The sequence below is a fragment of the Sarcophilus harrisii genome, chromosome 2, assembly GCF_902635505.1.
Source record: "Sarcophilus harrisii chromosome 2, mSarHar1.11, whole genome shotgun sequence".
Lineage (NCBI taxonomy): Eukaryota > Metazoa > Chordata > Mammalia > Dasyuromorphia > Dasyuridae > Sarcophilus > Sarcophilus harrisii.
The window spans coordinates 349,378,134-349,402,489 of NC_045427.1; the positions used below are offsets into that span (position 1 = coordinate 349,378,134).

The 24,356-nt window shown below is 33.7% G+C and overlaps 1 protein-coding gene across 20 annotated transcripts in view; it reads right to left on the minus strand.

Moving 5' to 3' along the window:
- Positions 1-1,778: 1,778 nt before the first annotated feature.
- The window catches only part of RAPGEF6 (Rap guanine nucleotide exchange factor 6), a 242,046-nt gene continuing 219,468 nt past the window's right edge, over positions 1,779-24,356 (minus strand). For 5 of the 20 annotated variants that reach the window (XM_031953069.1, XM_031953077.1, XM_031953079.1 and 2 more), the window contains 4 exons: positions 21,115-21,343; positions 19,822-20,324; positions 14,697-15,017; positions 9,558-13,552 (listed from right to left, as the gene is read on the minus strand). In XM_031953069.1, coding sequence (XP_031808929.1) covers positions 13,527-13,552; positions 14,697-15,017; positions 19,822-20,324; positions 21,115-21,343 — 1,079 coding nt within the window. In that variant the 3' untranslated portion in view covers positions 9,558-13,526. Of the gene's footprint in view, positions 2,660-9,557; positions 13,553-14,696; positions 15,018-19,821; positions 20,325-21,114; positions 21,344-24,356 lie in introns of those variants that run through there. The other 15 variants (XM_031953065.1, XM_031953066.1, XM_031953067.1 and 12 more) reach the window with 6 other exon arrangements.

A 24,356-nucleotide genomic window follows, 5' to 3' on the forward strand; every position in this document is an offset into this window, starting at 1 on the left:
TAAATATTGAACAAAATAAATAAAAGTACAAGAGAACATAGGTACTGCTGATATGGGGGAAGGTTAAGTCAATATGTGACTGCAAGGATCTTTGTGTATAGTTTGATGCCTTTCTATGCAAGGTTGACACTTCTGGACTAAATAACTAAGGTCCACTCTGAGATCATTTAATCCAAACTCCTCATTGTACAGATGCAAATATGAAGATCCCTGAAGATGAAAATAATACAAGTAATGTCAGAAGTGAGAAGTCAGCAAGTATCTAGTAAGAATTTACTCGGTGTCCTTGTTCTTTACAGGGTAATCAAGGTAGAATTTGACCCCAAATATGCTATCTCCAGAGACATGCTCCTTCTGCTATCAGCCCAAGGAAAACTAGGGAAGCTCACCTTCAAGTTATGTTCTCTTATCTGAATAACATGAAGAATATGGGGAATATAAATTCCTGCCTCATCTTGTCCCCTACATCATATTCATAGGATCATAAATGTAGAACTAGAAGGGACCTTTGAGATCATCAAGTCCAATCCCTTCATTTTATAGAAAAGAAAAGTTCATAAAGGGATTCTCCTAGAGACTTAAACCCAATTTCAATGAATCCAAATCCAGGACTCTTTCCTTTATACCACACTGCTGGTATCTATCTGTCCCGTAATGAAAAAAAGAGACAGAGACAGAAACAAAGAAAGATAGAAGTCTGATCTGTTCCAAGCACTAAAGACTTGGGGTTTCAGTCCTAGTTCTACCATTAAATTAGCCATATTGTCTTAGGCAAGTGTCTTTTCTTCTGTTTCTTAACCATCTGTAAAATGAATTGCTAATCTAGGAATTCAGAATGCAGATTGCCCACTTAACATGACAAGGAAGTTAATTTTTCTTTTATTGTTGGTTATTTCTTTTTGTGAGCCTCTGGAAGGCTAAAGCATCCAGTGTTTCTGAGTTGTTCAGAATGATTTTCCTGGAGGCAGAGAATTCCAAGTGCCAGACACTGCTGCCTCCCTGTGGCCACTTTGAGATCAGAGCCTGAACAAAAAAGTTTTCAGGTTTTCCTGGGCAAACAGCCCATTATTGGTTTCCCTCTGGAGGATTTTCAGGAAGGCAGAGTTGTACCTATAGAGCTACACAGAGATTTCTTTCTAAACATTCTATTATGCAAATAAAGAGTTGGTGAATTTCTAGATGATTTTAATTCTCTTTTAAACCTTGCTTAATAATGGAAAAATATATCACCTGGGGAAGCAGTAGGTTGAGAGGAAAACTTAGAAACAAGATGGCCTGAATTCTGGATGGCTACATACTAGCTATGTATCCCTCAGCAATTTGCTAAGATTCCAAGTTGGAGGACAGCTATGAATTTATATTGATAGAAATTTCAGACATCAAAGATTATGAACAAATATATGGCTCCACGGTCTATGTTGCTTTCAAATTTAGAAAATGCTTTAAGGCTTTCTTCATACTACATATGGGAGATAGCCTTGCTACAAAAAGTAAGATAATTAAACTACATGTAAAGAGAACAATCACTGCAAAAATCTTACAAAAGATTTTCAGACTATGAAAAATACGATCTATAAAACGGGATCACCAGATCACTTCTTAATGAAGCTCCCAAAAGTGTCTTCAAGTACTTGGAATAAATGAATGAATGAAAAAAAATTATTTAACATCTATATACAAAGTACACTACCAAGTGCTGGGGAACAAATGTTAAAAAAAAAAAAAAAAAGAAAAAGAAAGAAAGAAAGAAAGAAATCTCAGGATCTAATAGAGGAAGACAACAGATACAGGAGGGCTTAGCACAGGTTGAGGAGAGTGAACTCTGTATGACCTGAGTGAGCCCTGTAAAATTATGTAAAAATCACAAAAAATGTCTTCTTTTATCTAAAAACCCAAATGGTCTTGCATCCTCTCAGAGCAAGATAAGCTTTCTTGGGGGAAGTCACAACCCCTGGCAAGATTTCACACTTACTTGAGACTTCCCTTAGACTCACACATAAAATGGGTCTTCAAAAAATGACTTTTTGCAGATCACTTCTTCCTTGAGAATGATATGTCGCCCAAGAAAATCCCTCTTGGTGTCTCTTTAACAGTAAAGTTTTTTACCATAGCCTCTGGGTTTAGTGAATTCCTTAGCTCAGAACTCGTGCTTTGGAGAGAAGGCACCCCACCCATTCCTGCCTAACCTCTTCATCAGTACCTTCAACCTTCATCAAGGTGACAGTAAAGCCTTCAGGTTATTTAAGATAAGATTCAGGGCAGATAGCAAGATCTGATGGTGTAGGATACTGTGCTGGGACAGATGGCAATACCCCTTCTTGGAGCATAGTGGCAAGGCAGATGGTAAAGCCTGGTGGTCTGGATAGGAAATAATTTCATATGTGGCTGGAGTCATTTTGTCATTTTGATTGATAAATTCATGTTTCTGATAACTAATCATTTGATAACAAGAGAGGCCAGCCTCACAGAGAATCTGAGTCATCGAGAATGAGCAGGATGGGAAATCCCTGGATTAATTACAAACAGGTAGGTTGCTAGCCCAGAGTCAGAGGTGAGACAAATACAAACATTGAGAAGTCTTTTATCAGCCACTGGAAGGAAGCTGGTATGGAAGAAGGAAGCCAGCTCTGAGAGAAGGGCTTCGACCAATTCCAGAGACCTGTAATAGGAAGAAGATCTGAATTAGAATTTGAACATTGACTACAGACACTTCTCTGGAAGGGGATTGTGACAGGAAGGGCTCCCAAGACTGCTGTGGCATGAGGACACAGGACCCAGAAAGGGAAAGCTGAATCCAGCAGGGTGTCAACAGTGGCTCAAAAGAGGGAATAATATATATAGTTGGGTATAGAAATGAACTCAGTATACAGGAAAATGGGAAAAGGGGATAAAAGAAACGGGCTGCTGAAGGGAAGATTAAGGGAGACAAAAGTCAAAAAGCAAAACACTTGGGAATTTTCAAAGTGGAAGGAGAGGGGGACTTATTCATTATTAATTAAACCAGGGGAAAATAGGATGGAGGGTGATACATAGTAATTTAAAAATTTACTGCAAATTTCTGTAATTTCTCAAATATATAGAGAACTGAGTACATTTTATAGAAATAAGAGCCATTACTCAATTGATAAATGATCAAAGAATATGAGCAGGCAATTTTTTCCAGTTTAAAATAGTATTTTATTTTTTCAGTTCCATGTAGTTTGTAACATTAATTTTTTTTAAGATTTTGAGTTTCAATTTTTTCCTCCCTCCTCCCCAAGATAGCAAGCAATCTGATATAGGTTATACATTTACAATCATTTTAAACACATTTCCATATCAGTTACATTTAGAATCACCTCATCGTTGAAAATAAGTCTTTCATAAGTGATCATCACATAATCTTGCTCTTACTATATACAATATTCCCCTGGTTTTGCTCACTTCACTCAGCATCAGTTCATGAAAGTCTTTCCAGAAGCAGGCAGTTTTCAAAGTAATCCAAGTTATTTATAGTCATATGAAAAAAGTAATCACTATTGATTAGAAAAATGCAAAATAAACCAACTCTGTGCTATAACCTCTATCAAATTGACTAATATGACAAAAAAGAAGATGACAAATGTTAGAGGGCATATGGGAAAATTGAGGCATTAATGCACTGTTGGCAAAATAATATACCATTCTGTAGAGAACTTTAGAACTATGCTCACAGAGCTTTATAATCATGCATACCTTTTTACCAAGAATACCAGTTCTATGTCTGTATCCCAAAAAAATAAAAAACCAGAAAGTAAAAAGATAACATATTCAAAAATATTTACAGCAGCTCTGTTGATGGTGGCAAAGAATTGCAAATTGAGGGAATTTGAAACTCAAAGGAAAAGAACTTGAAACTCAAAAAAATTTTTAAATGAATGTCAAAAGTTGTTTTTACATGTCATTGGGGGGAAATAAAATATTAAATAAAAAAACCCAAATGGGGTCAACAAAGTCAGATATGACTGAAAAACTGAACCAGAATTGTCAAAGTCTGATGACTTGACTAGATGTATTTCCATATGGAAACAAAAAGGACCTTGCCATAAATTTTAAGTGTTATTTTATCCTTGCCATATTAGAGCAAAGTAAAACTTGCAGTTTGTCCCAACATTGAACAATGAACAATGACACTTTTAAGGACATCTTATCAAGCTATGAAGAGAGGAGTTGGAATGGTTCTTGCTCCCCCCTACCTCCATCACTAAGTAAGCTCCTTTTCTTTTTGAAGTTCATGTTATTTATATCTACCAACCAAACAAAATCCTGGTAGCTGCATCCACAGGCCTCTAGACCACTCCCCTTCCTTCCTCAATGAATTTGGTACATCACTCAAAATTTTTCTCTCCTCTTCAATTTCTGTTCTCATATTATGGGACTTCAGAATCCCTACTGACACTCAAACATTCTAATCATTCATTACCCCAATCTACTGACCTCCCACAAGCTACTCTTTCAATCTGCTTTAATCAATACACATAAATAGAAATACCCTTAATCTTGCCATCATCTACAAATACGCCACCACATTTAAAGATTCTGAAATCCCCAGTTCTATCAGAATCTACTGACTTTTCATCTTTCCCTCTGCTTCTCCTTACAAAACTATACTTTTTGTCCACAATGTGGCCTACAAACTCTTAATCTTTCAGTCATTTTCCCTGAAGTAATCACTCTCTCTACTTTTCTTCAATTTGATCTCATGGTGGACCAATTAAACTCCACATTATCATCTTCTCTTGAGTCTTTCATCCCCTTATTTCACTGATTATACCCTGCCAAGCCCCAGGCTTGGATCATTCTCCATTGGTCTTTTGATCGCAAACATATATAATGCTTAATGAAGCTAGAAAAAAAAATTAATCATCCAACTACTCTGCCCAAGTCCACTATATATTTATGCTACCCAACCTCAACTGTTAGAAAATCTACTCTGATCCACTACTATCCCATTCTCCACAATGGTTTTTCCAAATCTTATCTCTCTTCAAATCTCTTCCAACTCTCTCCCCTTAATATCACATCTGAAATTCTCGCCTCATACTTTATATAAAAAATTCAAACCATTTGCCACAGGCTCCTCATCTATATCATATCCACCCTCAGGGCTCTGTCCTGGGCCCTTTTCTGCCTCCCTAGTACTTTATTTGGTGAACTCATCTGCTCCTATGGACTTAATAACTATTTCTCTACTGATAATTCTCAAATCTACCTTTACTGCCTTAATCTCTACTGACCTCCAATCTTGCCTCTGCAGCTATCTTTAAGACCTCTTTATTTGGATGTCCTTAAGCTCAAAATATCCAAAATGAAATTCATTATCTTTTCCTCTCCCTATGATAATGTCATCTATCCAGTCTCTCAAGCTCAAAACCCTAGGAATGTGCTGCCAAGACCTATCATCTCAGCTACTTCAGCAAGTCTGACAGGTAAATCCTCAAATCTCTTGAGATTTTCGCCAAGGCCACACAATCATACAAATTTGGGCTGATACACTAAGTGAGATTTTATCAATACATTGTGTCAATTTTGGCTTAAACAAATATTTAAATACTGACAAAAATACTTTGCCAGAATAGGCACTTTGTGAATAGGAAAAAGAAGTCATAGAACCCCCATTTTCCTGACAACAGGTGGTCAGAGAACAATACCTTCTCCTAGAGAAATCCTTGATTGTTGGCTCCTAATACAAAGGGTTAAGAAAGAAATTTATGGCTAGCTCATTGGGATACAAGTAAAACTGTAGAAGGGAAATTTCATTTCAAGACATTAGGAACCCTTCAGTACCATCCCAAGCCTGAACTATTCTTTAAATTTAGATTCAAACCCATTTAGATCATTCAGAAAAGACTACATATAATACTGATATGGAATGGTTTGCTTTGGATACAAACACAGCATTCATTTGGACAACCTTTCGACCTGAGAGGCTTATCTTCCAATGTCATCTTTTTTATCATTTTATTGTCCATGGGATTTTCTTGACATAAATCACAGTAATATAGTTCTATAGTCCAATCACTGATGCTGAAGAGATCAAAATTGATCAGTTCTATGAAGACCTACATTCTTTTCTAGAAATAACATAAAAAAATATGTCACATTCATCATAATGGATTAGAACACTAAATTAGGAAATTAAAAGATAATTGGAATAACAGGCAAGTTTGGCCTTGGAGTACAAAATGAAGCATGGTGGAGAATAATAGAGTTGTGTCAAGATAACTCATTGGTCATAACAAATACTTTTTTACAACAACCCAAAAGGTAATACTACATATGGATATCATCAGATAGTCAAAATAGCAATCAAACTAATTGATTGATCCAATCATAGAGTTAAAAAAACAGCCTGGAGCTCATACTGCCTCAGATCATGAGCTTCTTAGTGCAAAATTCAGACTTAAATTGAACAAAGTAGAAAAAGCATCACATCATAGAGTTATGATCTAAATAACATTCTTTCCAAAGTAGAAGTATTAAATGGAGTTAAGGATTTGAACTATGAACAGAGGTTTACAATATTGTGCAGGAGGCAATAACAAAAAAATTTCGAGAGAAAAAAAAAGAGGAGTAAGAAAGCAAAATGGTTCTCCAATAAAGCTTTACAAATATATGAGGAAAGGAAAGGAAAAGATTTTAAAAAGGGAGGATAGATATACCCAACTGAATGCAAAGAATTTCAAAGAATAACAAAGAGAAATAAAATTTCTTAAAGAAATAATGCAAAGAAATAAAAGAAAACAATCAAATGGGAAAGACAATCTCTCCAAAAAAATTAGAGATATCATATAAAATTTCATGCAAAAAATGGGCATGATAAAAGTCAATATTATTAGTGATTTAATAGAAGCAGAAGAAATGGCAATAATACACAAAAGAAAGATCTTAACATTACCAGTAACTGTGATATTTACTGATCTAGAGTCAAACATTTTGGAGAATTAAGTCAAGTGGATCTTAGGAAGCATTGCTAATAATAAAATTAAGTGAAAGTGATGGAATTTCAGCTGAGCTACTTAAAACCCTAAAAGATTATGCTGTTAGACTTGTACTTAATATGCCAGAAAATTTGGAAAACACAAGAGTGGCCACTGGATTGGAAAAGATTGATTTATATCCCAATGGTAATGTAAAGGAATATTTAAATTACTGAACAATTGTGCTTATTTCACCTGCCACCAAGGTTATACTTAAAATTCTGCAAGCTACTGTCTGCAATATGTGAACCAAGAATTTCCAGAAGAGCAGGCTGGTTTTTGAATATTTGCTGGATTATGGAGAAAGCAAGGGTATTCTAGAAAAACAGCTTCTTCTGCTTCACTGACTATACTAAAAAACTTTGACTTACTGAGTCACAACAAAATGTAATCAGGTCATCTTATTTGTTTCCTGAGGAAACTATATGCAGGCCAAAATGCAACAATTAGAACCAAACATGAAACGGTTGGTTTAAGATTGGAAAAGAAGTATGATAAGGCTGTACATTGTGACCATATTTATTTCACTTATGTGACCATATTTATTTCACTTATATATAGAGTACATCACATGAAATGTCACCTAATCAGAAGTTGGAATTAAGGCTAATAGAAGAAATATCAATAGTCTTAGATATATTGATGAGGCTACTCTGACAGCAGAAAGTAAAAAGAAATTAAGAAGTATGCTGATGAGAGTAGAAGAAGAGAGCAAGAAGGCTAGTTTGAAGCTTCTGTCACATCTTGAATACATGTTCCACCTGGGAAGAAAGCAGATTTCTCTATTTTTAACAGGACAATAAAAAAGTGTGTTTTGACATATAATCCCAAGAAAGCCAATGACAAAAATGCCATTCATCCAATAAGCATTTCCGTGTGCCCCAAATATGCCAGATACTGGAGATGTGAAGATAAAAATGAAATAGTTGCTATCTTCCAAGGGCTTGTATTCTATTTTCCCCCATAAATACTATCCCTAAGTATAGGGACCTTTTATATGTAGTACCTTTTATAAGAGCAAATCTGGAAACAAATTGGGTGCTCATTTATTGTGGAATGGTTGAACAAACTGAGGCATATAAATGTAATGAAATCCTATTGTTCCATAGAGAACAAGAGATATGGGGAAATCAGTGACACATGGGAAAATTTGTATGTAGAATAATATCTATAATACCACAAACACAAAATAATAATTAAAAATGAAGGTAGTCAAGCGTGAGTTTCAGACAACCAATGATGATACTCCTGTCACTGGAGAAGTGGTACACCACAGAGACAGTAGGCAAGTGGCTTTGGTGGGTGTGTGTGTGTGTGTGTGTGTGTGTGTGTGTGTGTGTGTGTGTAAGAGACAGACAGAAACAGAAAAAGAGAGAAGGAAGGAGGGAGGGAAGGAAGGGAAAGAAAAAAGGAAAGGAAAAGGCAAGAAGGGAGGTTTTCTTGCGGGGGAAGACAATTTACAAAAGAAGAGTGAGATGAAATTGAGAATTAATTACTAGAAAAGATAAAAGCCATCAGTAAAACCTTATTTAGAAATTTTGTTGCCTTGATACTTTTCAATCATCACAGAAAATTTTCTCAATGGTTTTTGTTTTTACATTATATATTAATAGCCTCTCCCTTTTTTTGAGCCATCTCACATAACAAGCAAGTGAAAGCACAGAAAAGAGAATCCTGAATGTGGACCCAGGGAAACTTGAATTAAAATTCAATTTCTAAAACTTATCAGCTGTCAAATCCTGGGCAAGTTGCTCTATTTGCCTCAGTTTCTTCATCTGCAAAATAGGGATAATAACAGCAATCACCTCCCAGGGTTGTTATGACGATTAAATGAAATAATAATTATGAAGAGCATAGCACAATGCCTGGGGCAGAGTAGGTCCTACATAAATATATTGTTATTTCTATTTTCTCCCACCATAGCCCTTTCCATTTCCATTCTGAGTCACTAATTAGTTCCAAGATGATTTTAGGCAACATTTATTAAAGAAAGAAAAATCACAATATATAACATTGTTTGGCTTAGCATTTCAGAATTGTTGAGCAACCATTCTATTCCTTCTCAATCACAGCATTTGGAGGAATCCTCCCAGAGAATTATATTAAGAATCTAAATTTCAAGGGAGAAGAGTACTTCCCCTGATTGCCTTATGCCAATAGACGATTGCTTCAAGGGTAAAGAAAGCAATGGTCTTTGAATTAAATTTGGTTATCAAAATTAAATTCACTTCCCTAAGGAAATCCTTTTAGCTCTTTTTCCACTACTTTCTTAAAGGGAAAAGTTTGGAAAAGGAAGAAAAATGGATTAAATGAATGAGAAAGGATAGTTACAGAGACAGAGAACCTACCTTGAATCTAATGTGAAAGAACCACATCAATGGTTACAAGATGATAACTATTGACTCACTAAATATCATCTGGAAAGAATACAATTTATAAGGGTTTTAGAATCTGAGAGAAAGCAACAATACACAAGGAAGTTCACCAGTCAATTCTTTTCATTTGATTTTAAAGTTAATATCTACATTATCTATACAAAAAAGGTCCAGTGAATGTTAATGTATATATATTGTTTATTGTTTTGAACATATTAGTAGATTCGATAATAAACATTACTTTTAAACATTCTCTTAACCAAAAATATAACAAATATTTACAATCACTCAGTAAAAATACAAAAAAGCATACAGAGGCACTGTCTTTCTAAAAGACATAAGTGTAAGAGGTATCAAAAAATAGGAGACAAACATTGCTTGTTACAGAATACTTTACAATCACTGAATTGTGCAGTACAGTTGCTATTGGAATATTATTTCAACTGTGCAGTGTTTTTTTTTTTTTTTGCCAATATTCTCACATATTTAGAATTTATAATACCAAGTTAAACTGCATTCCATGTATCAAAAATAAAGACAGCCATAAAAAGCACAACCTAAACTAAAGCTGAACTGGGTGTTCAAGTTTTAATTTTTAAACATATTGGAAGCTTTTCTAAATAGAGTATCCCAATCAGTTTAAGTTAGTGAATTTCTCAAACTATTTCTAATGCTCATTCAATAAAACTTAAAATCATAACAAAAATGTTATCAATCCATTGCAATCAAATTGCTTTTAAGATAAAAGGAAATTAGAATGTTTTTCCTCCATTCTTGGTTTAAGAGGAAATGCTATACAAAGATTTAATCAATCTTGCAAATAAGGGGATCTACATAATCACTAGAAGGCCTTAGGTTAATGTTCACAAGCCAGGTAGCCTCATCCTTAAATCCTGCTACTCTAAGATTCTGAGCTTTAAGATCAGCACATTATTGAATTTATTTTGCAACTTAACACTCTCTGCTAAAACTAATTTTGTGGGCATTTATATCAGTCATTTTTCCAAATATAGAGCATCTACTATTATTGAAAATAACTGTGCAGAAGAAAAATGAATACTAATGATAATTATCTTAAATTAAGATGCTCTATGGAATCATTTATCTTTCTTAATTTTTTAAACCATTTGGTTGGAATTAAATTGCTTTCTTGGCCCCGTTTGACATATCAGGGATTTTTAAAGCACTTCCTCCAGACCCAGTGCTCTAGTGGCATGAGAAGGCAAGGGAAAGGCATGTTCAATCCTTGACTGATGTTAGGAATTTGGAAAAAGTCCAAAGAAACCACAGAGAATATAAGACACACAAGGTCTGTGGCTTTTCTCATTATGGCTTTGTGACAAACCAAGAAAGTGAAAAATTACAAACTAACTTAAAATATCTACAGTCAAACTCAACAAAAAGGGAGTAATTATTTCTTAAATTCCCACACAACCACAACATATTACCTGTTGTCCCTGATCAATGTGATCATCAGAATCCCTTACAAGCAAAGATGGGCCAGGTAGCAGCAAGCCACTCTGAATCAGAAGCACAGAGAAAGTCACCTGCTTCCCTGGTTTCTTTCATGTGACTATCTTGATTTACATAAAACACCTTTTATCCAGATAAAATGTCTACTCAGATTTTCTATTACATGAAAAAGTCTGCTAAATTAGAGGGGGAGGAAGGAGGAGATAAAAGAGGAGTAGAGAAAGAGGAGAGAGTTTACAAACCCCAAGTCTAACTTGGGGAATGTATATAAAATAACTTACTGAATATTGCACTCCAATTAAACAAGACACTTGCAGGAAAAACACAGCTTTGTTTTTTGTTAGCTATGGCAAGTGGTCCATAAACTTAGGAGCAAAAAAGGTCTGTGAAAGAAAAAATATTCCTCTTTTCAGGCAATGCACATATACTGCTTCCTGATTAAATATTAATTCTTTACAACTCAGATGACTACAATATGGTTTTAAAGCATGTAATTTTTTTTTTTTTTTTTTACCATATTAGTTTTAATGTTATTCCTAACCCATTAGGGCAAAAAAAGCTGTTATGTCAAATCCTTACTGCAGCAACTAACCTAATGCAGAATACTTCATTCTGAGAAAGAATATGTGAGCTTCAGATATCAGCTATGATTTCTTTTTTTTTTTAGGCATGGATTTTTTTGTTGCTTTTCTTAAGATTAACTGTGAGCCCTACAGAGGGAAAGAGACAAATGTCATTACATTGGAACTGTGTACTGACTAGGAACTTTGAGGGGTAGGGATAGAAAAGGGCAAGATAGTCCTATTGAGGATAACATTTACACATGAAGTCACAGATGATAAAACGATTGACAACATACACTCAAATATGAACCAATTTCTGCCCAAAGTTCACTTGGGTAATGCACATAACTGGCTTTGGAATTTTTTTTGGTACTCATGTAACTTTCTGAATATTATTTTACTTACCTTGCACACTATAAAAGTGAAATAATATAAAATAACTTTAAAAATTCTTTTAACTTAAGATGTAGAAAACATTTCACCCAGCTAGTAAAAAATGTTAAAAATCTAGCCTCACCTTGTAAATGAGGTCACAGAAATGTACAATTACATGTTCAAATCTATATTAACACATTCATATCCAATTAAGTCACTGGAACGGATCTTTGAATGCTAAACTGGGAAAGAACAATCATGTTCATTTATACACCTTTGTGTTTAGGTCTCCCCTTTCTCCCACCAAAAAATAAATGAGCATATACTTTGGTTGGCTAAATTTTAAAAAATATGCCAGCTGAATATGAGGCTGCTGTTATAAATACACACATACCAATAAAATGTAACCCAATGATAACTGGAAATTAGCAGAAATAGATAAAAATGCAGCAAATCCATTTCACAAATATTTTTATAGTACTCACTGGCTTAGTAGATAACATTTCCCCTCTGCTTCTCTTTAAGTATCCAAAGAGGTTAGTCACAAACCTAATTTAAATCTATGACCTACTTGTTTTATACTCCCAGTTAAAGTATATTTGCCATGCTTCTTTTTACCTTCAGAAACAGTGGAGTTCTATCTATCTAAGTTTACAGAATTTTAGTCATAGAGCTTAGTTTCATGAATTTGAGCACCTCTATTTTAAATAATCTGGGGGGTCTCTAAGACTTTATTTTAATGATTCCTCCCTTCCCCCTCCCCTCAACCTAGGTTTCTTGAGAGTTAATGATTGCTTTATTCATTGTATTTGTATCTCTAGGGGCCTAGCTCAGTGTTTAGCACATAGTAGGCATTTAATAAGCATATACTTTGATTCTTTTTTTAAAAGACAGCTTCACAAAACTTTTCAAATTGGGACTACAAGATGGCAACATTTTGCTGATTTCACAACATCATAAACAAAATAATGTTACCATTCCATTCAGAGTATATTTTCCCTCAATTCTAGTGTATTATGTATGTAATAATGGAATCATCTATACTCCTTGGCTTTTTCCTTGGGGAACACAACTTGCTTTAAAGGACACTTATTTGGTTATCATAAGAATAGTTTAAATGAGTCTGATTTTTATTTTCTTTTAATCATACATGTTAGCCAACCAGAGCATAACACTCAAACACAAATAAAAAAAAAATTCTACAAATTTTCAATTAATAAATTATTATTCAAACACCACTGCAAAGTCCTTGTTTTTTGGCAGAAGTTTTGACTTTTTGCATGAACATGGACATGAAAATAATATATGTCCAATACGTCCATGAAATTAACATTCTTGGCTGGAAAACCATAATGCTACCATAAAATAATTTTCAGGGAAATCCACAGAAATACTATATGACACTAAACATGATTTTCCACACTTTAAGTGGTTCTCATAACTGATTATCCCAATGAAGGCCTAGTGTGTAGACAGACACTTATAACACTTATATCAATGTACAGTGTCAGTGAGTTTTGCAGACTGGATACTCTGTCACACATAAGTATGAAGATTTCACAGGCTGTTGAGACAACATGCAATTGAGGCACAGTTCAGCCAGGTCCACCTCACTGGTCATAACACAGGCACTAAAAACTTCTTAGCAGCAGCAAGCTGTTAGCATTGGCTAACAGAATGTTATGGTCCATCTTCCCAAAGTACTTTATTTTGAACTTGTTTCAAGATGATTTCCCCAAAGGCTAGACTGCTGAAACTTGCTCATTTTCTGAAAAGGAGGAAAAAAAAGTTGATGTTAAAAAATTAGCATATATTTTCCTCTACAACTGCATTAATGAAAATAAGCCACCCTTCTCTTCTTTGATTCCAACATTAATAATCTTCAATAAAGGCCCAGGTTTCATCATTACTACAATTGTGTTTAAACATAAAAAAAATAGTATTTTTTAAAAAGTATTCTTAATTTATTAAATTATACTTATATTGGACAAAGAGACTGACCAAAAAAAAAAAAAAAAATCCTTAACAATCATTTTCAAATGTTGGATATTTTGAAAAATTCAAAATTAGAGCTTATTCAATAGGTAATAGAGATTTGCCAGATGCAGGGGTTTAATTAAGTTGATGAATTATAGGTGATGAATTATAGCTATGATGGCTTACTACAAAACAAATGATGAATAACAACAACAAAAACCAGAACAATAATATTTAAAAATAACCTTAGCTTTAATACTAGTGCCTATGTGTTGAGCACTATGTTGTAAGTGCTTTACAAATATGAACTCACTAGTTCCTCACAACAATCTTGGGAAGTAAATGCTGACATTATACCCATACTACAGTCAAGGAAACTGAAGCAAACAGCAATTAAGTGATTTGTCAGGCAGCTAATAAATATCTGAATTTGGATTCAACTCAGGTTTTTCTGATTCAAGGCCCAACACTTTATCTACTGTCATACCTAGATAGAGTAATGCAAACAATTGTGTAACACGGTGAAGTTCAGAGGGATTTGTTAACTTCTGGGCAAAATAATTTTTAATAATAAAAAATTTACATTTTAAGGTTCTCATAACATAACAATACTAGTATAACACATCAATGTCTCATTTTTGTAATAAAAACTGTGAAATGACTAATCCCTAAACTAGCACTTTAGTATGAAAATGAATTTTTAAAAGTGCAGCACTTGGTTTAAGCCCTGAAGTTAGCTTGCTGTTTCCATATATAAATGCTACAAGTTGGACATGATTTTTCAGAAGCTTTAAAATACATTTCAAAATTATAGTATACAAAACCATTAATAAATGAATAAAAAAATTAAAGTATAAAAATAATATAGCTGTGAGACTTGTTTTAATTGCACAGAAATTTATTTAATAGTAATCAAAGGGAGTTCATCAACATACCATCTGCTTCACTATCTGCATCAGTCACATCGGCTAGTTTAGGATGGGATGGTTGCAGACTATTTCGCTGTGGCTGAAATAGGATCTTCGGTGAAATACAGGCCATAGGTTCACTAACGAGACAGGCTGATGAAAGTCTAGAGAGGTTGCTATGTACCATCTTTGACCTCTGTAATGCCACACTATAGTCTGGAGGTTTTAAGTGTGGGTGGTGGGGTGGTCCTTCTTTTATATCCGCTAAAGAAATCCCCATGTATCCTGGTGGGGTGGGAGGTGGCTCCCTATACCTATCGTCCTTCTTAGGTGAGGTGACACAGTACACTGGCACAAGAAATAATAATGGAAATGTTAATGAGAAAATAAGATTTGAAAAAATAAACTTAAAGAAACCCAAAATGTTACAATGGAAAAAATGATTAAAAAGGCAAATGAAAAAAACCTTAATATATAATGACAGTGGCAAATTTCTGATTTCAATTTTTAAAAACCATCTTTTTGCTCAAAACTATATTACACATCTGCTGAAAAGGAACTCTACCGATTTTGACCATAATATATAGAATAATCATGAACAATAATCAATGACAAAACTCTCTCATTGAAAACCTGGATCAAGCTTTTGACCCTAATTTCAAAAAAGTTCTCCAATAATGAAATATTTTAAGAAAACTTTCTGGCACTGAAAAACTGAAAGTAATGTTCATCATCTCTCAGTTGTTGGTCTCTATTAATTTCATTAAATCCTGTCAAGATTTTTACTTCTAGAAACTTTCACCTATTTTAGAGTACTTGTGTGAATCAAGACTAATAAAAAAAGACATAAAAGAAGTGTGCTAAAATCAGTAAATCAAAATAGTATTTCTCATAAGATTAGTTGTTTCTGCACTTATATAACCAGATAATTATATGAACACTGGAGTATTAAATTCCTATTAAATAATGTAGATTTTCCCCTCCCCCAAAGATAAAATATACTATTTTTAGTTATTCTTTCAAATAATATAGTGAATGGATATAAATGGCCTCAGATAAGTACAATGTAGATTAGAATCCCGGTATGTACCTTTACTATGTAACTATTTCACACCAAAAAAATATCTTCCTGCCTTTTGATAAAGTTCGGAGAAAAACAAATTTAAAATTTCCTACTTTTACTAGAAAAATAATCATCATCAACTTAAAAATTTCTTCCTCAACTCTATAATCCCCTATACAATGAGAGTGACCTTTGCAAATTGAATGCTCTTTATCAAAGCTTCAAAAAAGAAGGTAAAATTCTCAGACTAGAAACACATAAAAAACAGGGATTAAGTATAAAGCCAATTTTTTAAAAAGGGCACTGCATCTGTTCTTCATGCATGTGAGGCAGTCAGTCACTTAGTAGAACCAAAAGAACTAATGATTTACATAGCAGCAAAGAAACGATAAAGGATTACTGAAATATCAAAGAGAACATAACATTTTCTATTTCTTGATTAGTTGGACTAAGAAGTATCAGTAATTATATCTACATCTTAACAGTTCTCCCCTATCTAATTCTTACCCATAATAGTCATAAAAATAAGTCATTTAAATCAAATAAAGCAAATACTAAAAATCAACTATATAGCATGGCATCTTTCATTAAATTATTTCATTACTTTGCTGAGACTGACAATGGCAAGCACATTTCTAACACTTTCCAGAAAATATCTTAAGCCCAAGATAGTTCTTTAGGGAGATTATTCCATAGATGGATCCTAAGAAAATATATTAAGTTGTTCAATTTTATATCTTAGAAGTGTTGAACATTGTTCTAAAAACTATAAAAAATTAATTCTAGAAGTAAATGCAGTGAAGCTAAAGTAGACGGTTCATAAAGCTTGGAATTCATCTTACCCTTTAAAAAATCCTCACAGTACTGGACATTTTTTCTCTGACTGCTACTCAATAAATATATACTTTTAGGAAATAGAACATAAGCATTATGAGAATAGAGATTGCTTCATTCTTTGTACTTGTATATGTGTCACTTAAAAGTTTTAAGGATGGGATGGCTGCAGACTATTTAGCTACAGCAAGGATAGGATCTTCGGTTAAATACAGGCCATAGGTTCACTAACGAGCCTGATGAAAGTCTAGAGAGAGATTGCTATGTATATGTCGCTTTTAGTATGACTGTTGACTGATCTCAATGTATTCAAGTTTTAAAAATCATGAAGGCAACTTTAGCCAAGATAGGACAGATCACAAAGGGACCACATTGAATCCAGTGCCAACTTCGCTTTTTTTTAATTTATATATCTCAAGATCTGAGGGGATGCGGAAAAGCAGTCTGCAGCAGATGCCAACACCACTTTCACTGAAAAGTTCTGGATGTTCCTCTATAGCAAAATTAATCTGATTCGCTGAACATAGTTTAAGAGTAGTTCTCTCTCTGAGATAAGGGAAGATTACTCTCAGCCACAAAAAGATTTGCTCCCAGTCATTGAGAAAGTCAGGAAAAGGCAAGATTTAAGTCTATGTATAACTTATTTTCATTCAAAGATTATAAGCTGCTTGAGAGTAGGAAGCATGTCATGATCTTTTACTTCCCTTTACAGTGAGTTTATAATAAGCTTCAATAAATCCTTAATGAATGAATGGAGGAAATACCATGTGTTTTCTGCTCTCTTTGCATCTTTCTAGCAGAAGCCAACCTACACTGCATATGCAGCACACAATTATAAATATTATGTAGAATTCATCATTTGAGTAAATTAAGCATTAACAAGAATGTCAGTTATAAAAGGGTGGGAATGAAATAATTCCTCCTTCAGGGATATTTTATCAGCTGGAGTAAAATGAGGATGGGAAGTAAGGCGATGGAAAGATATGACATGCAAAAAATTTCAATAGCTAGCCAAATACCAAAATAAGAAATTGTTATGAGTGATAAAAATGGAATTCTGGCGTAGGTATGAATGTTAGAGCACCCTGCATAAGCTATTCTAAGAGGGTATGTTAAAAAATTGATTTAGGCCTACTCATCAAGTTTATTTTTCCCTAAGAAGCCAGAAATAGCAACATTAAATCCAAGGTTTCTACTACGTGACATAGAGGGACTTGCCTTTACAGTGGATATATAATAATGTGGGTAATTCTGTTGCTTTTGTTCAGTGGTTTCAGTCATACCCAGTTCTCTTTGTGACCCCATTTTGGGAAATTCTTGGCAAAGATACGAGAATGGCTTGCCATTTCCTTCTCCAGATCATTTTTTTTAACAGATGAGAAACTGAAGAAAACAAGGTTACATAACTTGCCCAGTATCACACAGCTAGTAAGTATCTGAGGTCAGATTTGAATTCATGAAGATGAATCAAACTGACTTCAGACCCAGCACTCTATCCAATATGGCGCTACCTACCTTTCTGTCTTAGTACAGAAATAAAATTGTTTTTAGGGAAATGAAGTTCCTTAGATTAAAGCAAACCTACGGATCTCTATTCAATAAACTCCAGTAGCTCCCTATTACATCCAGGATCAAATATGAAATGTTCTGTTTGTCATTTAAAAACCTTTACAACCTAGCCCCTTCCTAACTTTCCAGCCTTCTTACACTTTCTTGCCCTCCACCACATTCTACAACTTAGTGACATGAGCATCCTTGTGTTCCTTGAACAAAATACTCCATCTCTTTTTCCAGTGGCTGTCTCTAATGTTTAGAATTCTTTCTTTCTTAATCTCATCTAAGATCATACTTTTTTTAAAAGTCACCTTTCATGATTCCCCTTAATGCTAATGTTTTCCCCTGAGATTATCTCCAATTTATCTTGTCTACAGCTTGTTTGTACGAAGTTGTTTGCATGTTATTTCCTCCAAGAGACTGTGAAATGATTGAGGGCAGGGACTGGTTTTGCCTTTTAGTGCTTGGCATATTTTTTTTTTTAATTAAAGCTTTTTATTTTTCAAAACATATACACAGACAGTTCTTTAATATTTAACATAACCCTTGCCAAACTTTGTGTTCCAATTTTCCCTCCTTTCCCTCATGCCTTCCCCTATATGGCAAGTAATTCAATATATGTTAAATGTGGTAGAAATATATGTTAAATCCAATATATGCATACATATTTATAGAAGAAGAAGGAAGGAAGAAGAAAAAGAGGAAGAAGAAGAAGAGAGGGAGAAGGAGGAGGAGGAGGAAGAAAAGAAAATGCAAGTAACAGTGAAAAGAGTGAAAATGCTATGTTATAAACCACATTCAGTTCCCAAGGTCCTCTCTCTGTGTGTAATGGCTTTCTTCATCACTGAACAATTGGAACTGGTTTAATCATCTCATTGTTGAAGAGAGCCATATCCATCAGAATTGATCATCATATAATCTTGTTCTTCTGGCATATTTTTTTTTAAAATTACTTTCCTTTCTTTTCCCACTGATAACTTTTATTTCCTCATTCCCTGTTCAAGTCTAATCCAAGAGGACTCTGAAAAATCTTTGTATGTAAGAGGAAGAGTAGTAGTGAGTAAAAAAAAAATTTCTACCACATATAAAAAATCCTCATTTCATATGAAGATAAAAAACATGAAAATGAAAAAAAAGGGAAAATATCAAAGGATATAGGATTTAACATATTTTTAACATGTTTAACATATATTGAATTATTTGCCATTTAAGGAAAGGGAAAAGGGGAAGGAGGGAAATGTGGAACACAAGGTTTTGCAAGGGTCAATGTTGAAATATTATCCATGCATATGTTTTGAAAATAAAAAGCTTTAATAAAAAAAAAAAAAGACATCACAAAATGCTCCTTCTCTTAGTTCCAACAGTTGTGAAACTACTTTTCAACTTTCAGAGAAACAAGAGGTGCCATGTACTATATTTTATCTGAAGAGCATTTGCTGGCCTATTCCAAAAAGAATTATGTCTCAAATTCTGCAACTTATGTGTCTCTTATAATGAGACAGACAACCTGAAGATTTTACCATGCTTTTATGTGCTTTCCCTCCGTTGTTGTCCAAGTTCTAAAATGCTACAACACTTGTCTGTCAACATCCAGAGAAATGGATGGAGTCAAAATCTGCCAATATCATTTTCCAAATTACTTAATAGAAAGTGCTGAGAAGATTAAAAAAAACAAAACAAAAAACACAACACACAACTTACCTATCAAGCCTTTTTCTGTACTGGATGTAACAGTTTTATAGGTGGCATCAGTACTAGGATGAGAATCCGAAGCCTCCTCTGGCTCTGCGGGGGAATCCTCAATCACTCTTCTCTTCACTGTCCCATAGTTTGTCTCATATGTGTCTGAGAGAGAGCTCGAAGAGGCCCAGCTTTGTCTCGACTGAATCCATTCTGCAGCATCTTTAGGCTGACTGTTTATCTGAGAGTAGCCCTCTGGATACAAATAAGGCTCACAGTTTGTGGGTTCCACTTCAGCAATGGGGATATCCAAATGAGTGTGTCGATAAGAGTTTAAAAGATCCCAGCTCTTCTGGTTCTGAATATTCTGGAAGTTGTCATGGGAACTACTTGAACATGAAGTCCAACTTCCTCGACCACTGTCAGCTGCTTCTATGGTGATGTGTTCATGAGAAATCTCCTCAGTGCTCAAAGATGATGAAACAGCTAAACCTTTGACTACTGAAGGTTTTGAGAGGGTCCATCTAAAGAGAGAAACAATAGATATGTGAACAATAAGCCTCCTTTTTTCTATTTTTTAAAACTTTTTTTTTTGCTTATTTAAAAAAAATCTTTTTAAATGAATGCACTGCATGTCTGTGAGGTGCTAAATATGTTAAGTACAACTTATGAATGATATGCTCACAAAAGTATGATTGCTAAAATTACAAATAGTAAAAGATATCCTAAATCTTTTAAAGGTATTTAACTTGAATATTAAAATAGAAATTTGAAGAACAGTATTGTTGGTCAAAATAGCATTCCTTAAAAATTATCATTAAAACATTTTACAAATTAAATGCAAAAATGTGGCTTGTAATTGTCAATGTAATATAATTTTGGATTGATCTCAGTGATTATAATATTCAAAGAGAATATCATAGATTTGACTCCTTTAGAAATTTTTAAAGATTATTAAGCAGAATTTAATTAATATGTAATTAATTTGTTCTTTAAAAAACAACCAGATTTTACAGATAAAGCTAGTGGTGCAAACCCAATATTATTCAGTGCTTCTTTAACATTTTTTTCTAATTTCAAGAACCTGATTGTCCAAAGAGTAAGAATGTTTATATTGGATTAAAAAAAATATTTAAAACTGAAGAACTTTCATTTTCCTTCTTGTTCTTATAAAACTCAAAGAGCATTTAGCTGACTGACCAACCTAGGACACTGAATCAGCTTCTTTAAAAATAGTGATGAATAGGTGATTGTTTTCTCCAGCTTCCTTCTCTCCTGACTTGTAATCAACTCAGCATTGTTAAAGCAGCTCACCCAATCACGTGCTGGTTGTGGTCAGTTGCCACTGAAGGATGATCCTTCTTTTCTGCTGCTCCAACTGAGTCCACGCTGCTAAAAGACTGGGGTAAGCACCGATCCTCTTGTAAAGCTGCAGACATTGAGTCAACAGAACAATTACTCACGATGCTGGACCTTGATGAAATCTCACTATGGCTCGAGTCTGAGAAATTTTCGGATTTTACTGATGGTATATGGGTATAACCTAAATAAGGAAAAAGAAATATTTACACTAGAAGCAGGCCTAGGAAACAAAACAACAACAAAACTCCACTAATAAATATTTAAAAAACAAAAGCAATACAGTTAAGAATTCTCATTTACTTCTTTATGTTACAGAAGAAAAGGGAGAAATTCTCAATTACTTAAAAATGGATTTCAATTATATATCAGTAATAGAAATTCATGGTATCAGAGGCTTTTATTAAAAAAAAATAACCTCTTCAATCATTAAAGTTATGGGATTGAAAAAAATCAATAGTATACAAAGAAAAAATCTATATGTTAGGCTGGTATTACCTATTCACAGATCAGAAACAGTCTCAAATATGTAGTGAAAGTGACTTGCAGACATAAGAAATGGTATAAAACCAATGGATTACAGAAAACATTTAAGTTCTCCAATAAAACTTAAGAGGAGAAAACCATAATACTCTACACCTACAAATATCTCACTTCATATCTAAAAACTAAAATTCTCTTAAAATAATTATTCCTTATCAACTTTCACCTGATTATAAAATATGCCTTGTTAAAACAAGATCAAGAACTAAAAAGGTCCCTTAAAGGGTCATTTAATTCAAATGCCTATTCTATATCCGAGACCTCCCTTTGACCAGAAAGCTATCTTATACAATGATTTTACCATTTGCTCCTTTTGCATTTTTAAAAGGTCATGTACCATTTTTTCTTCCTTTTTTTTTTTTTTGGTATAAAATGTGCCTTACAAGTTTATTCTGAATTCTCTTTCTTGTCATCACCCCAAACTTATTAACATTTCCTTTTCTATTCACAGATAAGTTTGCCACTAAATTGTATCACTAGAAATTTAAAGTTTGCTTTAAGTATAATTGATATATCAACATAATCTAATCAATACAATCTGAGGTCCTTTAATAAAGCAATCTGTAAATATATGAAGGATCTCAAGAGATAGAAGAGAACAAGAGGCCATCTAGTCCAAATTATAACTTAACCCATTCAATATTCTCTTGAAAATCTCCCCAAATAGGAAGAATTCTTTACTATGTAGGAGATAGCCTATTTCATTTTGGGGAAGCTCTATTTGATGGCAATTTTTTCTTCATATTGTGTTGAAATTTGGCTATCTATTGCCCCCAGTTCTACCTTTAGAGTCAAAGAAAATTTCAATCCCTCTGCCAAAAATCTTTCAATCACATGAAGACAACTATCATAACATTACTTGGTATAATGGATCAAAGTCCTGGATTTAAAGAGTCAGGAAGCCCTGGATTTGAAAGTCATCTCTGAAATTTTGATCATGGACTGATTGCCTAACTGCTCTGAGGCTATTTCCTAAACTGTAAAATGGGAGTAATACATGTAATGGCCACGGTAAGATTTAAATAAGATAATGTATGTAAAGCATTATGAAAATTCCAAAACTATCTATTGTTACTATCATCATCATTATTATCCTGCTTCCTTCATCTTTTACATTTTAGTAGTCAGCCCTTTCTTGGATATTCTTTAACTTGTCAAGACTGTCTTAAAAATGTGTTAGTCAGAACTCACTACATGCTCCTGATGTGAAAGTCCAATAGGACTATCTCATCTCCAGTATGTTAAACATTGGTTTTTCTCAATGTAGCCTGAAATTACATTAGCTTTCCTAGCTAACACATACATACTATTATGTATCTGAGCTATAGCTCAAATTTGGAAGCCTTTAAAACACTGAGTACTTTTTTATATGAACTTATTGTTGGACTATGCCTGCCTCATCCTGTATCTTTGAAATAGATTTTTTTAAACCTAATTTCAGAAAATTGCATTTTTCCTGATTAAATGTCAAGTTATTGCATTCAATCTTCATGTTATCTTTTTTATTCTTGTCATTCAAAACGTTGAATATTCCAATTTGATATACATGGCATCTATTTGTTTATCTCAATCACTGGGGAAAATGTTAGATTACAGATTCCTAAAGAAATCCACTAGTGATCTCCTCAAAGTTGGCAATGAAAAGTAAGTTGTACCTAACAACAAATTTGAAGTTTCCAGTAATATCCCTATTTGTGTGTATGTACACACACATATATACATATATAAAAATATGGAAATGCCCATTTTATTGATGTTTTAAAAGTTCAGAATAAAAAAAATTGAAATTTTTAAAGCTAGCATTGTCTCTTTGGGTTTTTTTTAACGTCTAGTTATTCAGTTCTGAAGCTAGCTAGCTGTGCTATTATCTACCCTACATTTTCTTACCCACAAATACTGTTAAATTCTTTACTGAAGTCTATGTGAACAATTTTGATTTTTAATCAATTCTTTTGATTTCTTATAAATTATTAGTGATCATCATTTCCCTTTCTAAATGCTCACAAATAAGACAACAGGATTCCTTTAATAATATAGTCTAGAATTTTCCAAGAAATAGCAATAAAGCCTACATTTGCAGCCCCATGATTCTTCCTTTTTTGAACATACGTACCAAATTTGCCCTTCCTGTGGCACCTTTCTTGTTCTTCATAAGTTTTCAAAGATCAACAATAATTTGCTTCTGTTCTCCATTCCCCACTTTCTCTTTCTTTATTGGAGTAAAGTCTCCAATGAAGAGGTGGACTTCTCACTAAAGCCAACCTCTTGATATCTCAGACCTATGCCCTCTGAGGAAAAAATTAGGATGATTTTCATAATTATCAAGATGACACATATAATGAATATACTAATAATTTAGATTTCAGATCATTATTTCATTTGACCCAGGAAGAGCTACTTCCTTATGCCTTTTATCCCTAACACCCTTTTTATCTGAAAGTGTCCCCTTTCTCCTTTGTTTCCCTTCCTAAGATATTTCTGTTCAGGACTACATACAATCTACTTAATTGTTTAACAGCAAGAGGCTATATTTAGGGACAAGCTCCAGTTATCCCTCCCCTCTGTAAAGTTCTTAGGACATCACCTCCCTGCCACCCGCCTTTGCTTAGATTCATCCCATCTTAAAAACTATCACTCAGCTTCCTATACCTCAT